This window comes from Epinephelus moara, chromosome 2, assembly GCF_006386435.1.
Source record: "Epinephelus moara isolate mb chromosome 2, YSFRI_EMoa_1.0, whole genome shotgun sequence".
NCBI lineage: Eukaryota > Metazoa > Chordata > Actinopteri > Perciformes > Serranidae > Epinephelus > Epinephelus moara.
The window spans coordinates 40864084-40883011 of record NC_065507.1 but is presented as its reverse complement, the minus strand read 5'-3'; the positions used below and the strand labels follow the sequence as shown (position 1 = coordinate 40883011).

Genomic DNA, 18928 nt, shown 5'->3' with positions numbered 1-18928 from the left:
ACTAACCTGATTAAGTAGTTGTTCTTGTTAGAGTAATATCGCTTGATCAAACCTTTTCTAACATGACTGACAACAAAATAAGTGAATATGTATAATACGTGCTTGGATCGGCTCGGTATCGGTATCGGCCAAAACCCAAGGCTGTAATATCGGTATCGGATCGGAAGTGAAAAAGCTGGATCGGGACATCCCTACTGGTTACTATTTATTATGTGAACTAGGTGGCTGCTTGGTGCCCATAGGCCAGCAGGGGCCTCCCAAACATGCAAATTACAAAGGAGAAATCCCCCTTTTTGGTGGCACTGTAAAGGAAACGGTTTGGTGTACTGTAAATAAATACTGTCAAAGGAACAGCTGCCCATTGCCATCTTACCCAAAGTTTGATGAGAGGATAATATTAGTTTCATATTTGTGCAGTTGGTACAGAGGTCAGGGCTTTTTTTGGTCTAGCTGAGCAAAACCACAAGGGGAAAAAACACTGTTAGCCTAGCTCTTTTTAATTGTTTATGCTGCCCGTGTGCTCAGAAGCACAAAAAAAAATACATTTTTGAGTAATTTCTGATTAGTTATGATAAAATAAAATAAAAATTACAGGACTGACAATGTCTCATGTCAATTAATTAACACTATCTGTCGGCTTTTGCTGCACTGCTACTGCGCCGTGTCGCCAGTTGAAAGTAGTGATTTGCTAAATACATTCTACAATAATAAATTAGATTAACTTTGGTCTATAATATTGTTGGCTATATTACGCATTTTAATAAAAAAAACTTAAGAATAAAAGAATTAGTGGAAACTTTTTTTTAATTGATACTCCTCTCTGACAAACTAACACACACACACACACACACACACACACACACACACACTGAACACGCGATTGAATGAATGAATGAAAATTGGAAGCGGTTCAGCCGCAGTCCCGCCGGCTGGCACGGTCACTGTTGAGATTACACTTGTTTTTTATTATTAACAAAATGTTTTTTTATTGACCGTATGAATGGTTTCGTTTTCAAATAAATATTTGGAAACGAAAATGTATGCTTTGGTGTCCTTTTACAGAGTTTTGCAATATGTATAGCCCAGTGCTTAATTTGTAAAATTAGAAGTAGGGGAACACTTTGGGCCTCTGAGAGAGCAGTGTTCCCCCACTCCCAAAAGTGGGGGAAAAAGTGTTCCCCCACTCCCAAAAGTGGGGGAACACTTTTTTAAGCGGCACCCAAGCCGCCTCACTGCACAACTCTGAATGGAATGGTTGTGACATCTAGTGTTGTCACGGTACCAAAATTGGGACCCACGGTACGATACCAGTGAAAGTATCACGGTTCTGAGTAGTATCATGATACCACTGCAAAAAATGAGGCAGATGTGCCTTTTGTCATTTATAAAAAGATAAATCACTTTTCTATAATACATCAATGATATTTCAATGGAATAAATTACTTATTGACTTATTCATACTTCAAAAACATCATCAGTAAGTGATTAACATAGGGGGGATCAAAATAAAATAAATAAATAAAAATCAACCAGCCACCCTCCTCCCCTGACAAGTAAAGAACAGTCCCTTCATAAGTAAAGAACAGTCCCTAAAGTGCGGTGAGGTTTGTGGGCCGTTAACTGCCACAAAGAGAGAAATGTGAACAGCTCGTTTCTCCTCTGATACGCCACATACCTGTGTGCCACCACGGCTCGGTTGTCCAGGTACTACTGGGCAGTCATGACGCCAACGAAAGAGGAAATTAGACTACTGGACCTGGAGTCGGACTTCTCTGTCGCCGGTAAGCCGTTATCTTGCGCCGCGGAGCCACCGTAGGCTATTTGACAGCCGTATTCCTGTCTGTGACCCCTGTTCAACCCACAATCGGCAGGATTGGCCTTTCGTTTCTGCTGCTGGTTGCTATTCTTAGTCGCAAATGCGAGTAAAATGCTCGCACGTAGAGCTCTGTGGAAAACAAATCACTGCCAACAAGTAAAAAGAAATAAATAATAACTTTCACTGCTCAAAGATACTCACATGTCTGGAAAACAAACCACTACAGCAGCATATTGAGTGCCAGGTGGCCAGCGCGCGCCGTTATTGGACGGCGCATGGACACTCACCCTCTTGCGACTGGACTTTGAACTTATCCCACAGTAGTGGTACGTGAGGCACCGTAGTACTACGGTACTCCACCGTGCAACACTAGTGACATCAGCCAATACTGTATGTAGTTTTTAGATGTGAAAAGTTCTAGACCCATGCAGATTAGTTCCGGAATGCACCAGGGCCTTTTCTGAAAAGATCCTGGTATGCGTTCCAGTACGTTCCGGCTCAAATTAAGCACTGGTATAGCCTACCTGTATGTATCAAAATGTATAATTTCCGCGGTCGGAGGTATAACTGCTCAGAAGTCTAGTGTGTTTCATTGTTGTAACTCATAGGCTTCAGAAAACATACAAGACATATTTTTAGGAAAAGTCATAGGAAGAGAAGCTTGTAGGTTTTATCTAAACAGAGTTATTTGCATTATAAAAACCCAAATGGTCTGTCAGACCGTCGTGGCAGTTCTAGTGTTAAAACAACAGTGGCTTTGACACATGGAGGTTTACTTTTGAAAAACATTAAGTGCCACTTTTTTTTAAAGATATTTTTTGGGGCATTTCTGCCTTTAATTGATAGGACAACTAAGCGTGAAGGGGGGAGAGAGAGAGGCATGCAGCAAGGGGCCACGGGCTGGAGTCGAACCCAGGCCGCTGCGGCAACGGCCTTGTACATGGGGCGCCAGCTCTATCCACTAAGCCACCGGCGCCCCGATTGCCATATTTTTTGTCAAAAACTGGACTCCTTCTCTGAGGCATAACTCTGTCAAATTGGAACGCAAAGTCATATGTGAATCATGCTTAAATGAACTGCACAGCTTTAGAGTGAATTGCACAGAATCTGAAAATTTCTGAGAATATCATTATCCTCTAACCAATCCATTGCAAATGCATGTCCATAAATATGCCCAGAAACAATAGAAAAAGGTTCTTATAACTACAGCACTTGCCTGAGAAGTTTGTTCAATATGAAAATAATCAAGTGGTAGTCAGTACATTTATGGGTACACTGCAAACAGGAGCCACTAATAGCCTTTTTTAATGATACATGTAAATAAATATAGGAAAAAAACTCCACTGAAACATCCCTAAAATCATGCCAACTGTTGTTCCAAGACTTGATTATACCCCAGATAGAAGTAATACATAGAATGATAATAGAAAAGACAAAATCCATCAAACTTTTTTTCAAGTTGCACTATCAATATCCATCCATCCGTCCATTTTCATCTGCTTATTCAGTGCTGGGTCGCAGGGGCAGCAGGCCGAGCAAAGCACCCCAGACATCCCTCTTCCCAGCAACGCTTTCCAGCTCCTCCTGGGGGACCCCAAGGCGTTCCCAGGCCAGACGAGATATGTAATCCCTCCAGCGTGTTCTGGGTCTACCCCAGGGCCTCCTACCGGTGGGATGTGCCCGGGACACCTTCAGCAGGAGGCCCTCAGGAGGCATCCTGGTCAGATGCCCGAACCACTTCAACTGACCCCTTTCGACGCGAAGGAGCAGTGGCTCTACTCTGAGCTCCCTCCGGATATCTGAGCTTCTCACCCTATCTCTAAGGCTGAGCCCAGCCACCCCACGGAGGAAACTCATTTCCACCACTTGTATCTGCAATCTCATTCTTTCGGTCACTACCCCAGAGCTCATGACCATAGGTGAGGGTCGGCATGTAGATGGACCAGTAAATCAAAAGCTTTGCCTTCCGGCTCAGCTCTCTCTTCACCAAGATGAACTGGCACAGCGCCTGCATCACTGCAGAAGCTGCACCGAACTGCCGATCCATCTCACGCTCCATTCTACCCTCACTTGTGAACAAGGCCCTGAGATACTTGAACCTCCTTGCTTGAGGGAGTAACTCTCCCCAAACCCGGAGAGGGCAATCCACTGGTTTCTGGCAGAGAACCATGGCCTCAGACTTAGAGGTGTTGACTCTCATCCCAACTGCTTCGCACTTGGCTCCGGCTCCTTCCCTACCAGAGAAGTGACATTCCAAGTTCCCAAAGCCAGTCCACGATGCCAGGGATCAGCACTCCAGGGGCCCACCCCTACCTGCCGCCTGGCACACAATGCACCCGAACCCCGATTTCTGTCGCTGCGGGTGGTGGGCCCACAGGGCGATGGCTCAGTGTTATCTGTTCAGGCTGAGCCTGACTGGGCCCCATGGCCTAAGGCCCAGGCACCAGACGGTCGCTGGCAAGCTCTCTCCCCTGGTCTGGCTCCAGAAAGGTGCCCCAGTGTCCCCATACTGGGCAAGGTGCTCATCTCCTGAAAAGTCTGTGTCATCGAGGTATATATTTTTTAATATTACAATGGCTCAGAATTTCCTATCAATATGGTCCTGGAACACTGACACTCTCCTCTTACAATCCATATACAGATATTTACTGTGTTGAAAACCTATAAACAAAAAACAAGCTGCAACCTCCGAGGCTGAAAAATTAAGCCACTACAGAAGTGTCAAAAATTACAATTCTTTGTATGTCCACTTGTGTCTGGCTCCAGAAGCCAGTCAATCCCCAAACACTCACATGTTTAAATGTCCGACAGCAGAAATAAACATGCTTAACAGCCTGGTACAAAACACAGTTTTGATGTCTATAGCTAATTTCAACATTCATGACAACTGTACAGGGTCAGGTGGTGAATTTTATATGACTGGCCGCAGTCAGTTTTTATTTTTTATTTTATTTTATCTTATTTTATTATTATTTTTTCATTTTATGTTATTTTTTAAATTTTGTATTTATGATTATTGTGTATTTATTTATTTAATTTTATTTATCTGTTGTATTTTTATTTTATTTTATTCTGAGTTTTTTTTTATCCACTTATGAGCATTTCCTCAGTTACTGTTTTTATGAGTGCTGTGAAATAGTCTGTTATTGTTTAGTCCTTACCATTACAGTCTCTGAATTTATGCACGTGTGTCTGTGTGCGAGCATGTGTGTGTGTGTGTGTGTGTGTGTGTGTGTTTATGTGTGTGGTGGTGGGTGGTGGGGGGTTTATTGTTTTTATTGTGTAAAGCACTTTGTGTTGCATTCTGTTTGTATGAAAAGTGCTATATAAATAAAGTTTGATTGATTGATTGATGACTCATCGGTTTACAATTTATTAAGACTTAAAGTTGTGCATAATTAAGGCCGTGTAGCTCTGAGTGACAGGCTGTCTGCTGATAGTGTCTTTGGCTTCTCACTCAGATCCATCCCTCGCTCCTCCACAGTGTTATGACAGCTTTATTGGTATTGTAATGAATGTCTTGTCAGTGTGGTAAAGGTGGGTAGTAGGAGGCAGGGTCAGCACTGACATCACACTTGGGGGTTGGTCGTAATGACTCATTAGGCAAAATAAGCCACACCTGCAGGGAGAGCTGGAGAGGCCATTGAGCTGAACGGGCACACCATGAGGGAGATGCCGGAGGCAAGACATTCTGAAGACAAAAGAGACTAAGAAAGCATTTGACACCACAAATTATCCATGTGAATAAACATTTACTCTGAACAACCACAAAGAAGAGCAAGCTGGAATCCTCCGGTCCAAGTGAGCTGGTCATGAGGAGCAAGAGCAGTGGCCTGGCGGTGAATCAACCACACACACCCCCGAGATAGGGAAGGCTGCACTCATCCAGGGAAGTCCAGGCACATGTCCCACGTCTAATGCAACACATCCTGAGAGGCAGTAAATTACAGGCTTGCTAGCCTTGGTTGATGACGTTTTACGAGCCAGGTTTAGCATAGCACCATAACAACAGTGCCAGCCGCTACTGGCTCCAAAAAACCAAGATGGCGATGGCCGAAATGCCGAACTCCAGGCTTCAAAACGTGAGTCCACATACCATTGGGTAAAGTAATGGTAGCTATGTCCATTATTTTTACAGTCTTTGCCCGTGACTCTGTTGTTGTACTCCAGCACTCTCAGCCTGAAGTGGCCATTTTACGAACTGCAGTTTTTGGGACTTAATGTTGCCCAATTTTTCAGCCGTGGAGGTAGCTGCTTGGTCATGGGTAATGTATATAGCATATTCTGCGTGGATATTCGTATTAGGCCTTTTTCTGACTGAAACATTTTCCAATTAAGATGTGGGATATGCTGGAATTATTCAGGCTTAAGGAGCATACTTTGTATACAGTGAATTTGAAATATGCTTCTCAATATGGATTTTAACCACAGTTTGAGACACATGTTTATGGTCAGCTCTATGTGTTGTCATGGTTACGTTGTACACAAACAAGTCCCACTTGAGATGGAAATTTGAGGACTTCAGACTTGCTTGACTAACACTGATAAAAGACTTAACTTGACTTTGACTTGGTATTTATGATTTGAGACTGGACATAGACTTGAGACAGATGACTTGATAAGACATGACATTGTTCAGTTAAATATTTGCAATTTCTAGATACTGAAAAGTTAAGTTTTGTTTTTGAAATATGGTTGGTTGGTTTCCAGTGCAATGTGCTTGAGCCTGGCAACCTATTAGGATGTGGCAGCTATCATGTAGGGGGGCTAGTCCAGATACAATAAAATTTGAATGAAGTATTTTGAAGTACAATCCCAATTCCAAAAAAGTTGGGATGCTGTATGAAATGTAAATAAAAACAGAATGCAATAATGTGCTATTCAATTGAATACAGTCCAAAGCAAGATATTTAATGTTCAAGTGTTTTTATGTTATTGAGTGTTCTAACAACACTCAATAAGTGTATAGGACCTCAGGACACTAATTGTTAAAGTTTTGAGAGTGAAATTCTTTCCCATTCTTGCCTGATATACGACTTCAGTTGCTTAACAGTCCATGGTCTCCATTACTGCATTTTGTGCATTATAATATGCAACATGTTCAATGGGAGACAAGTCTGGACTGCAGGCAGGCCAGTGCCTAAACTCTTTTTCTTTGAAGCCACACTGTTGAAACGTGCAGAATGTGTCTCATTGTCTTCCTAGAATAAGCAGGGATGTCCCTGAAAAAGATGTTGTCTGGATGTTGCTCCAAAATCTGTATGTACCTTTCAGCATTCATAGTGCCTTCACAGATGTGAAGTTACCCATGATGCCATGGGCACAAACACACCCCCATACCATCACAGATGCTGGCTTTTGAACTTTGAGCTGGTAACTGTCTGGATGGTCCTGGATGATCCTCTTGTGTCACAATGTCATGAACGTCCATGATTTCCAAAAACAATTTGAAATATGGACTCATCAGACCACAGCACACTTTTCCTCTTTGTGTCGGTCCTTCTCAGATGAGCTCAGGCCCACAGAAGTCTGCAGCGCTTCTGGATGTTGTTGATATATGGATTTGACTCTGCATGGTTTGCTTCATATACCAATGCAAGTTGAGACTTGCATTGGTATATGAAGCAACAAACTGTGTTCACTGACAATGGTTTTACAAAGTGTTCCCAAGTCCATGTCATACTATCCTTCATACAATCAAGTCAGTTTTTAATACAGTGCCCTCTGAGGGGTCAAAGGTCACAGCCATTCAGTGTTGGTTTTCAGTCTTGTCCCTGAAATGCAGAGAATTCTCTGAATTCTCTGAATCAGTTGATGATATTATAGATTGTTGATGGTGAAATCCCTAAATTCTTTGCAAACGTGCGTTGAGAATAGTTGTTCTCAAACTGTTGGACTGTTTGCCCACACAGTTTTTTTTAAAACGTGACCATCCTTGCTTGTGAACACCTGAGCCTTTTTAAGATGCCCCTTTCATACCTATTAATGATACTGTCATTTGTTACCAGTTAACCTGTTTACCTGTGGAATGTTCCAACAGGGTTTTTTTTAAAGCATCCAACAACTTCCCCAGTCTTTTGTTGCTACTGTCCCAACTTTTTTGTAACATGTTGCAGGCATTAAATTCTGAATAAGTGTATATGTTACAAAAAACAATTAAGTTTATCAGTTTGAACATCAAATATCTTGTCTTTGGGCTGTACTCATTTGAATATAAGTCAAAAAGGATTTACAAATCATTGCATTCTGTTTTTTTTTTTCTCCTCCGAGAACCGTCACCTTATCGTGGTGGAGGAGTTTGAGTGCCCTAATGACCCTAGGAGGCCCTAATGACCCTAGGAGCTATGCTGTCGGGGGCATTTTGCCCCTGGTAGGGTTTCCCATAGCAGATTGGTTCTGGGCAAAGGGTCAGACGAAGAACGGTTCAAAAGACCCTTCATGATGGACAAAAGCAAGGACACGTGTACCCGGCCTGGAGGGTTACCGGGGCCCCGCCCTGGAGCCAGGCCTGGTGGCTGGGCCTTCGCCCATGGGGTCTGGCCGGGCCCAGCCCGAACCGGCTACATGGGCTCGTCCCCCTGCAGGCCCACCACCTGCAGAGGGATCCAGAAGGGATCGGTGCTATGTGGATTGGGCAGCAGACCAAGGCGGGGGCAGAAGTTGGCTCTTGGGACATGGAATGTCACCTCTCTGGCAGGGAAGGAGCCGGAGCTTGTGGAAGAGGTTGAGCCCTACCGGCTAGATATAGTCGGCCTCACCTCGACACATGGTTCTGGCTCTGGAACCCAAGTCCTTGAGAGGGGTTGGACTCTCTCCTTTGCTGGAGTTGCCCCGGGTGAGAGGTGGAGGGCCGGGGTGGGCTTTCTGATAGCCCCCAGACTCTCTGCCTGTACGTTGGGGTTCACCCCTCTAGACGAAAGGGTTGCTTCCCTGCGCGTTCGGGTCGGGGAACAGGTCCTGACTGTTGTCTGCGCTTATGCACCGAACAACAGTTCAGAATACCCACCCTTTTTGGAGCCCCTGGGACAGGTGCTGGACATTGCCCCGACCGGGGACTCCATTGTTCTGCTGGGGGACTTCAACGCTCACGTGGGCAATGACAGCAGGACCTGGAGGGGCATGATTGGGAGGAACGGCCTGCCCGATCTGAACCAGAGTGGTGTTCAGTTATTGGACTTTTGTGCGGGTCACAGTTTGGCCATAACTAACACCATGTTCAAACATAAGGATGTCCATCGGTGATCAGATGATCTTCAACTCCCACCGCCGGAAGAGCTTCGACCGCATCCCGAGGGCAGAGGGGGACATTGACTCCGAATGGGCCTTGTTCCGCTCTGCCATTGTTGAGGCGGCAGTTGCGAGCTGTGGCCGCAAGGCAAAAACTCGGGCGTGGGAGGAGTTCAGTGGGGCCATGGAAGAAGACTATCGATCGGCTCCAAAGAGGTTCTGGCAAACCGTCCGGCGCCTCGGGGGGGATGGCAGCAACTTGCTCACACTGTTTACAGTGGGGGCGGGGAGCTGCTGACGTCAACTGGGGACATTGTCGGGCAGTGGAAGGTATACTATGAGGAGCTCCTCAATCCCACCAACACGTATTCCAGTGAGGAAACAGAGCCGGGGGTCTCGGGGGCGGGTCGCCCAATTTCTGGGGCAGAAGTCGCTGAGGTAGTGAAGCAACTCCGAGGCGGCGGAGCCCCGGGGGTGGATGAGATTCGCCCTGGATATCACAAGGCTCTGGATGTTGTAGGCCTGTCCTGGCTGACACCCCTCTGCAACATTGCGTGGACATCGGGGGCAGTGCCTCTGGAGTGGCAGACCGGGGTGGTGGTCCCTATTTTCAAGAAAGGGGACCAGAGAGTGTGTTCCAACTACAGGGGGATCACACTCCTCAGCCTACCCGGTAAGGTCTACTCCAGGGTGCTGGAGAAGAGGGTCCGGTCGATAGTTGAACCTCAGATTGAGGAGGAGCAATGTGGTTTCATCCCGGAAGCGGAACCGTGGACCAGCTCTTTACCCTCGCCAGGGTGCTGAAGGGGGCATGGGAGTTTGCCCAACCAGTCCACATGTGTTTTGTGGATTTGGAGAAGGCTTACGACCGTGTCCCCAGGGGCATCCTGTGGGGGGTGCTCTGGGAGTATGGGGTTGGTGGCCCCTTGCTAAGGGCCATCCAGTCCCTGTACCGAAGGAGCGTGAGTCTGTTTGCGTGGCCGGCAGTAAGTCGGACCTGTTCCCGGTGAGGGTTGGACTCCGCCAGGGCTGCCCTTTGTCACCGGTTCTGTTCATAACTTTCATGAACAGAATTTCTAGGCGCAGCCGAGTGGTGGAGGGTGTCAGGTTCGGTGACGAAAGGATCTCGTCCCTGCTTTTTACGGATGACGTGGTCCTCCTAGCTCCATCGAACAGTGACCTCCAGCTCTCGCTGGGACGGTTCGCAGCCGAGTGTGAAGCGGCTGGGATGAGAATCAGCACCTCCAAGTCTGAGGCCATGGTCCTCAGCCGGAAAAGGGTGGATTGCCCACTCCAGGTCGGGGGGGAGGTCCTTCCTCAGGTGGAGGAGTTTAAGTATCTCGGGATCTTGTTCACGAGTGAGGGTAGGAAGGAGCGGGAGATTGACAGGCGGATTGGGGCAGCGTCAGCAGTGATGCAGGCACTTAACCGGTCCGTTGTGGTGAAAAGGGAGCTTAGCCAAAAAGCGAAGCTCTTCATTTACCGGTCGATCTACGTTCCAACCTCTCACCTATGGTCATGAGCTCTGAGTAGTGACCGAAAGAACGAGATCGCGAGTACAAGCGGCCCAAATGAGTTTCTTCCGCAGGGTGGCTGGGCTCAGCCTTAGGGATAGGGTGAGGAGCTCGGACATCTGGGAGAGACTCAGAGTAGAGCCGCTGCTTCTCCACATCGAGAGGAGCCCGTTGAGGTGGTATGGGCATCTGGTAAGGATACCTTCCGGACGCCTCCCTTGGGAGGTGTTTTGGGCATGTCCAACCGGGAGGAGACCTCGGGGCCGCACCAGGACATGCTGGAGGGATTACATCACCAGGCTGGCCTGGGAACATCTCGGGGTTCCCGCGGAAGAGCTGACGGAAGTGGCTGGGGAGAGGACTGTCTGGGCTTCTTTGCTGAGGCTGCTGCCCCTGTGACCCGGACCCGGATAAGCGGAGGACGACGAGTACGAGTACGAGTATGAGTACGAGTGCATTCTGTTTTTATTTACATTTTACACAATGTCCCAACTTTTTGGGGGGTTGTATTATGTTGTCAATGACAGTATTAAGTAGAGTCGCACAGTCTGGCCCCATATGCATTTCCCCAATTTTGATAATGACATTTCGGCCCCCAGGCCCTCCTCAAGATCAACAAGATTGAGTGTGTGACACTTGTTTTCTATAATCAGGTCTGCTGCCAGTGCTTTACATTTATATTTAGTAGTAGTAGTTATTAGTAGTAATTCACTAGTAAGAAGAGAACAGTGGTATGCAATGTCTACATCTCAAAAATAACTGGCATGACCACTATAACATGCAATGTTACTCATTCCATGCCAAGAGCCCTGGGCTGAACCCACTTCTCAGAAGGCTCCAAACCTAAACATTGACTCTCCCAGTTGTTTCATCAGTTTGCTCACTTTGTATTTATCGAAGCGGTGCATTGAAGTCTATTATAAACTGTCCTGCCAGTCATCGATGCTGCTCTTGGGTCCTAGGCTCACCTGTTACACTTTTCTGGTCTTCCCAACCACTTAAACAGCTTTACACTTCAGGCAACCCTCTCCATCAGCCACCTGGTCATCAGATAAACATTCACATGCACTCACAGCCATTTGGGGTTCAGTATCATGCCAAAGCACACTTCAAACTGAAGACTGCAGGGGCCAGGATTCGAACCACCAACTCTCAAATTCAAATACTTAATGAGCCACAACCTCCCCCAGTTGGCCTCTCTTTGATTCAAGCCTGGTTCAAACAAAGGTCTGGTTCTCTCTCAAACATTTTCCTGTCCAATAAATCCTTCTTGGAGTGTGACCTTGTTCTCTGACCACAGTGGTCATGAACATGTACCTCTGGAGCCTTATATGACTGGGCTCCACACACACACACACACACACACACACACACACACACATCCACAGCTCATCACACACTTTTCTGTGTGCTGCTCACTGAGCGCTGGGCCACTTGGCTCTGTGCTCCTCCTGGGTGAGGAGGGAACAAGTGATGCTGATTCATTTGGCTGCTGCTGCTGCTGTTTTTGTGCTGGCACTCATCAGCACACATCTGGTGTACAAGGTGCCAGATACACTACTTTCTGCTCTTTGACTTGTTGAGCTGTTGACATTTTCATTTCGACACCGATTATTTCTAGTTGACTCCACTGGCTTGAAAACACAGATGCTGTTTTTGTTGTTGTTTCTTTGAAGACGTGGCATTTTACTTTTATTACATGATTGTAAAGATAGGTTGGATATGCAGTACATGTGTCAATAGTCCATGAGCAGATCTGAACACAGAAATCGCTGTGTTTCTCTCATTTATATGATGCTTATGAGCCTACCACTTTGTGTGAGACTAAAATATCTCTACAGCTATTAGATGGATTGCTATAAAAACATTCATGGTACCTAGAGGATGAACGGCAGTGACAGATGTTCAAGATGACAGATGATCAAAAAGACGAACAAACACTCCTTAAGTTATTTGAACTATGTACATAATTTAGTTGCTGAGATATGCTCATTTTTATGAACAGAATGCACAGGTGCTTTGACAGATTCATTATTCATTCCTCTGGTGCCACAGTACAATTTTGGGTGGTTTGCACCACACATAACACAGACCTGCCAACCTTGAAGAAAGGTTATGAGTTATGTGTCGGGTCGGATAACAAATCAAAAGTTTCGCTTGGGTTCGGCCCACTTGACAGGCTGCTGTGTTGTGCTATGGCCTATTCGAGTGCTGGAATATGTTATTTATGTGACAACGCCTGAACGCAACACAGGCTCCGCTCCATTAGTGCCGTGCTGCTGGTTCGGGCCAGGCTCGGTTATAACTGTCTCGGACTTGGGTCGGGTTCGGTCAGGAAAATGCGGCCCGAGCCGCGCTCTAGTGTGCTCACTTGTGTGTGTGCGCGCACGTGTCTGTGTGTGTGTGTGTGTGTGTGTGTGTGTGCGCGCGCGCATGTGTGTCTGTGTGTACGTGCAGGCATCAGGGCGAAACTGTTTTGTAAACGCACGACCATGTAGAGACAGAAATGACATACCGTCATGTAAATAAGATAAATAACACAAGGCTATTTAGTTTGTTTAATAAAAGGACAAGATATAGACCTGTTCTATAGGCCTGGATATGAAGCGTCCGTAGCGCCAAATAATATAACAGTAGTTTCTGAAGAGCTAAGACGAGAAAAAAAAAAAAAAAAAAAAAAAAAATCAGCAGCGGTGGTCATATTCCAGCAAGTTGCATATAGGAGAAACACTGACTTCAAACAGCCAACGCTTTTATTGTCAGAACAGTCAGACAACAGTGTTGCAGTGGATTTAGAATCACCTCATTTCACCCATGGCTTCAATCTATGTCTTAATGGAGAGGCGCCAGCTATCAGCCTGATACCGTTTACCAGACTGAACACACGGTAACTCCGATCTAAGCTGACGGTGAGGAGCTAATAGGAGCTAACTGCTAACAGACAGAAGCTAACTGCTGAGAGACTGTAGCTAACGGTTTACAGACAGAAGCTAACTGCTGAGATAGAAGCTAACTCTATTATGCAGCACTCTGATTGGTCGAAATCTTTTCGTTCCGCCTACGCACCTACGCTCACCGGGCATCAACTTGAGAGTGACAACATAGACTAATAGACTGAAACTGGCGAAATGCGAGATTGAGCGATATGCGTACTTCTAAAACATGCGCTTCAACTTGTAGCAGCAAAGTCTGGTAGCTCTGGATAAAGTTATTCTTATTTTTATTCTTTCATCAAATCATACCAGCGTACTTTGATGTCAAAATGCGTGCCTGGTACGCAAAATGCGTACAGGTTGGCAGGACTGATAACATGCCGCATGTCATTATGAGCGTACATGATGACACAGAAGACAGAAGCTTTAGCTTTCTGTTGCAAACACAATGAATTCTCTTGCTATTGTGGTTTTTATTTAGATATATGTGCACGAATATGGAAACAATGATTGCTTGCAGTTATTGCGTGGAAATTCCTGGGGGAAATTCTGGGGAAATACCGTTTGCATGGCACATAAGGTAATATAATGTAATATAAGGTCATGATTTGATGATGAGGAAGACAGAAGCTTTCTGCTGCAAAAGAAGAAATGCTCTGGCTATTGTGGTTCTTATTTTAGATTGGTTTTAACGGGATCATGCAAACAATAATTTCCCACAGTCATACACGGAATGTCTGTTTTTAAAGGGCTAAACTATATAGGTGAACATCGTAAACATAACCTCAGTATGTTAACATGGCATAGTCAGCATGTTAGCATTAAGCACAAAGCAACACTATGCCTGAGTACAGCCTCACAGAGCTTTTAGCACGGCTGGAGACTGTTAGTCTGGCTTATATAACTGTACAGCTCTGATGCAGCGTCTTCATAATTGTTCTAAATAAATTCTCACAGCTGGAAGGCTGCTGGGTTCAGCTGTTACTAGGCTACAGCTTCTACTAATAGGAACCTTAAATTCAGTGCTGACAAAGATAAGTTTGACATGTCTGCCTCCTCAAAATGTGTATAAACAGCAGTAATGTGTGAAAAGTGGTATAATCAACCCTAACACTCACATGGCTTGTCATAGATTATCCTTTCCATAAATTTTCTATCATTTGGTTTGAGATGATTTGTGTTGTATTGTGACGTACCTGAGAATCCTGCTCCAAACACAATGTTGCTGTAGGTGGGGTGGCAGTCCAGCACGAAATGACGGTCAGGCGTTAGCTGTAAACAAAACAGAACACAAAAAGCAAGCAAAGTTCCACATAAAACTGAAAGGGTCCAGATTATAAGAAACTTGACGCTTCTCAAAGTCAAAGAAGGATCCTTAAACAGCTGAATTTCAAGGGAGCTACGTCATCGAATCCTGCCAAAGGCCTGTTCCACTGTCAAGGATCCTTCAAATTCTACCGAGGACTGAGTCCTACCTTTAGAAAATTTCCACAGATGAATGTGTGTATCCTCAGCGGGCATGAAGTACCCACAATTTTTCATGTACGATTTGCTGAAATAGCCAGCCTTTGTCAATGTGTGTTCACTGAATACTAGGAAGAAGTCTTGCCTAGCCTCTGCAGGGTCCAACGTGGAAAGATCTGTCCTACCAAGGAAGCATCCTTTACTATTTGATTTACTTAAACTTTATTTGTATAGCACTTTTCATACATTAAAAATGCAGCACAAAGTGCTTCACAGAATAAAAACATACATACATAATGAACCCCCCCCCCCCACACACACACACACACACACACACACACACACACACAGTCAATATAGTCAATAACATGGCTGGGCACTGAGGAACCAGGTGAGGAAAGGACAACCTATAGGGAGCTCATCCACACTGAGAGGTGTCACAGCCTACGGCCACAGGGAATGCCGCCACAGAGACCACCCCGACCCAGATAGACTAGGGTGGATTCCACACATGGTGCAGAGCCTCCCAGTCCTCCGGACCTGAGGGATCTCCAGGACGGCATCCCCGCGGGCACTGATCACTCTGATCAGGCTGTTCTCACAAACTGTTCATATATTTTCCTATGAAAAGTAATGCATCCAAATTCATACATAAGCCATGATTTTTGAAAGGCTGTGATCATGTGACCAATGAATTGACAGGAGTGAACAAGGAAGCAGTCCTGATCAGTCTTGTAAAGAGGCAGGTTGGGCTTGAGGATAGGTCACAATGGGACTTTCCCCGGGAGTCGCATGTGTTGGAACTGTGAATTTTTAGTCATTTTAAGGTTCATCCCCACCATGTTTCTTTTCCTAAACCTAACCTCAGTAACTTTACTTACCTAAACCTAACCTCTGTAACTTAACGGTAATTGTGTAACTGTACATTACGGACATAACATAACTCGTGGGGTGCTAATTCATAGGATATCATACGCACTATTGTGCATGCGTTTTTTTACAGGGTATCATATGAACCGTTCTATGAAAATACGCTGCTCTGATCAAGCTGTCAGTTTTTAAACCATGGTTGCAAACCTGTTGGTTTGAAAAGTATGAACTGCTGAGGTCTGGAACCACAGAGCTGAGTTGGGATCTCACAGATTCTGACTGTTGTCAGATGAAAGTGAAGCGCTTTGTGCACATTCAGTCAAGAGTGCTGCAGCCTTCTTTCTCCTGCCTCCTCATTCCACAATATAGTGACATGAATGTTGAACTGAGCCATTGCAGATTATCCGGAGAACCATTTGACAAGGACAAACATACTCCATCTCCATTCCTATTTAAGTCTTTGTGGAAAATGTGTTTAACTGGATGAAAGGGTCCATCGTAGAATACATAATGACATCTGACGTAAGTCAACATTGTACCACTGCTGCAGAGACACATGTAATTTAACTCTCTGTCCTCCTTTAAGAATCACTGGTAATAGAACAAAACACTGGCTGTTAAGTGAGAAACGAGCGTGACTGTCAGGATTTTCAGGGGCATTGGACAAGGTCATAGAAATTATGTTTTCCTACAGCTTCACTATGTGATCGTGGTACAAGCAGCTTGCTGTGTTGCTGGAGGGCAGAGCAGCTGCACAACCCCCCACCCCTGCAACACACACACACACACACACACACACACACACACACACACACACACACACACACACACACAAACACCTAAGAATGACACTGGAGAGTGCCATTCAGCAGTAAATTAAATACAGGCCGCATTACACACAGTATATTAACAGTTTAACTGCCCAATAATAAACTGAAAACTCTGCAATTGATGATACAGACCTGTTACTGGCTGCTTTAAGAACAACACATACAGTGTATAGAAAACAGGATTAAAGGTCTCTGGATGTCAAAATGATGTCAGTAAGATGTTGGGTTGTGTTGATATAAGACGTTTGTAATGTTTTTTTCCCCATTAAAGGATTTTTTTTGGGGGGGGGAGTTTTTCCCTATTTGCTGTAAAGACAAAGCAATATTGTATGCTGTTAAGCTCTCTGAGGCAGACTGTGTTTTGTGATACTGGGCTTTATAAAAAAAATTGAATCAAATTGAATTGAATTGTAAGATGTCATCTGTCTTTAGTACTTTATGTTAAATTGACGTTGGCATTAGACATTGTCCTGACATTGAATATTGGTCACCTGGTGTCACAACCTAAATTCGATCAAATATCAAAGTCGAAAGATGTTGGTGGCCAGCTGAATTAATGTGATGGCAATCTGCCCACTACATGTGGAACTTTTCAGGCTGTTCTCACAGATTTTTCATATGCTGTCCTGTGGAAAGCAGTGCATCCAAATTTGTAAATCCCACATATTTTGAAAGGATGATGGCAGTTACCAGGAAGCAGTCCCGTGTGCTTGTAAGGAGGCAGGTTGGGGTGGTGGATGGGTCACAAAAAAACTGACTTTTGCCAAGGACTTTCCGCTGGAGTTGCTTGTTTGGAACCGTGTACATGGTACATCCTCACCATGTTTCTTTTCCTAAACCTAACCTCTGCAACTTTACGTTTATCACGGTACTGGACATTAGGGATGTAACGTCATTAGTGGGGCGCAAATTCATGGGATATCTCATGAGCTGTTGTGCATGCATTTTTCGTAGGATATCATACAAACTGTTCTATGAAAATACGTTGAAATTTTGCAAAACAAAATAAGGCGCAAGAGAGAAACAGACTAGCATGTAAACTTTTCAGCATGTACAAATATTACAGGGCCACAGTATAAATTTGTATATATTGTTATTGGACAGCACATGGACACTCACCCTCCTGTGATTGGACTTTGAACTTATCCCACAGTAGTGGTACCGTGAGGTACCGTGGTACTACAGTACTCCAACATTATGGTATCATATGTAGGCCTACCGTGGTGTTTTAGTACTGCGGTCTACCGTTGGTACCAGTAGACTGTGCAACACTACAAGATAACTCTGTCCCTCTATTCCGGGATCGTACCCTTTATACAGAACAGCGAGGCAGCATAACGGTGCAATATTACTGCCCTGAACAGGCAGTGTAAAAGGGGCTTTTGTCATTGGAAAGTGGAGGGGATGGTGGATGGTGTGACACTTGGGTGAGACGCCTGTCATGTTGCAGACCACTGTTTAAGACCAATAAACAACAAAATCAGTTGTTTTTTAAAGAGGCATCACTCCATTTCCAGCAGCTTTTTAGCCACAAAAACTGGCTATTTTAAGCCAAAATATGATCTTTTGTCTGTTTTTGTGCCTAAATATAACCACAGCATTGTTGTAATGCATTCAGTGTATCTGCTACCTATTCTGCTATCTGCAGAAACACAAAATGCCAAAAAAAATTCTGCAGACCAGGTTGCATAAGAGCAGCGACTGAAATTAAAAGGCTCCCTGGAGGTTTGGAAAAAACATCAGAGTTTTGGTGGTTCTTTTTAAAGTAGTGTACCAAAAACCGTTATCCACTGATATCATTCTTATCAGTCACCAACAGCCAGAAGCTTATTTTGTGTTTCATAGTGTTCTTCATACTTACATACTTAAGCTGTTTAAAATAGTTAGTTGATGTTACTGAAATTAAAGATGTATTACTATAAAACATATCATGATTAATATTTTTCAGCAATATAAAGAGTAACTTGAAACCAGTCTGAAATTTAAAAAAATCATTAATTTCTGTATCTAACTATAGAACAGCCCATTCTCATTCCGAAGACCTCAGATACCGCCATTTTGTCAGTGATTTTAGTGTCAGGCACCAATGCAGATGCAGGATACTCAGCTCATAATATGTAGACGTGAGAGTACACTGACAAAGCAACAATATCCAGAATTGAATTTAAAATCCTACTCTTAACTTATAAAGCTCTAAATGGTCAAGCTCCATCATATCTTAGTGAGCTCATAGTGCCATATTATCCCACCAGAACACTGCGCTCTGAGAACGCA

General features: G+C 44.7%; 1 protein-coding gene across 2 annotated transcripts in view; it reads right to left on the bottom strand.

Annotated features, from left to right (window-relative positions):
* Window positions 1–18928, bottom strand: part of pipox (pipecolic acid oxidase) — a 78427-nt gene that overhangs the window by 9667 nt on the left and 49832 nt on the right. For both annotated transcript variants that reach the window (XM_050056318.1, XM_050056309.1), the window contains one exon: window positions 14687–14762. In XM_050056318.1, coding sequence (XP_049912275.1) covers window positions 14687–14762 — 76 coding nt within the window. The remainder of the gene's footprint in view (window positions 1–14686; window positions 14763–18928) is intronic.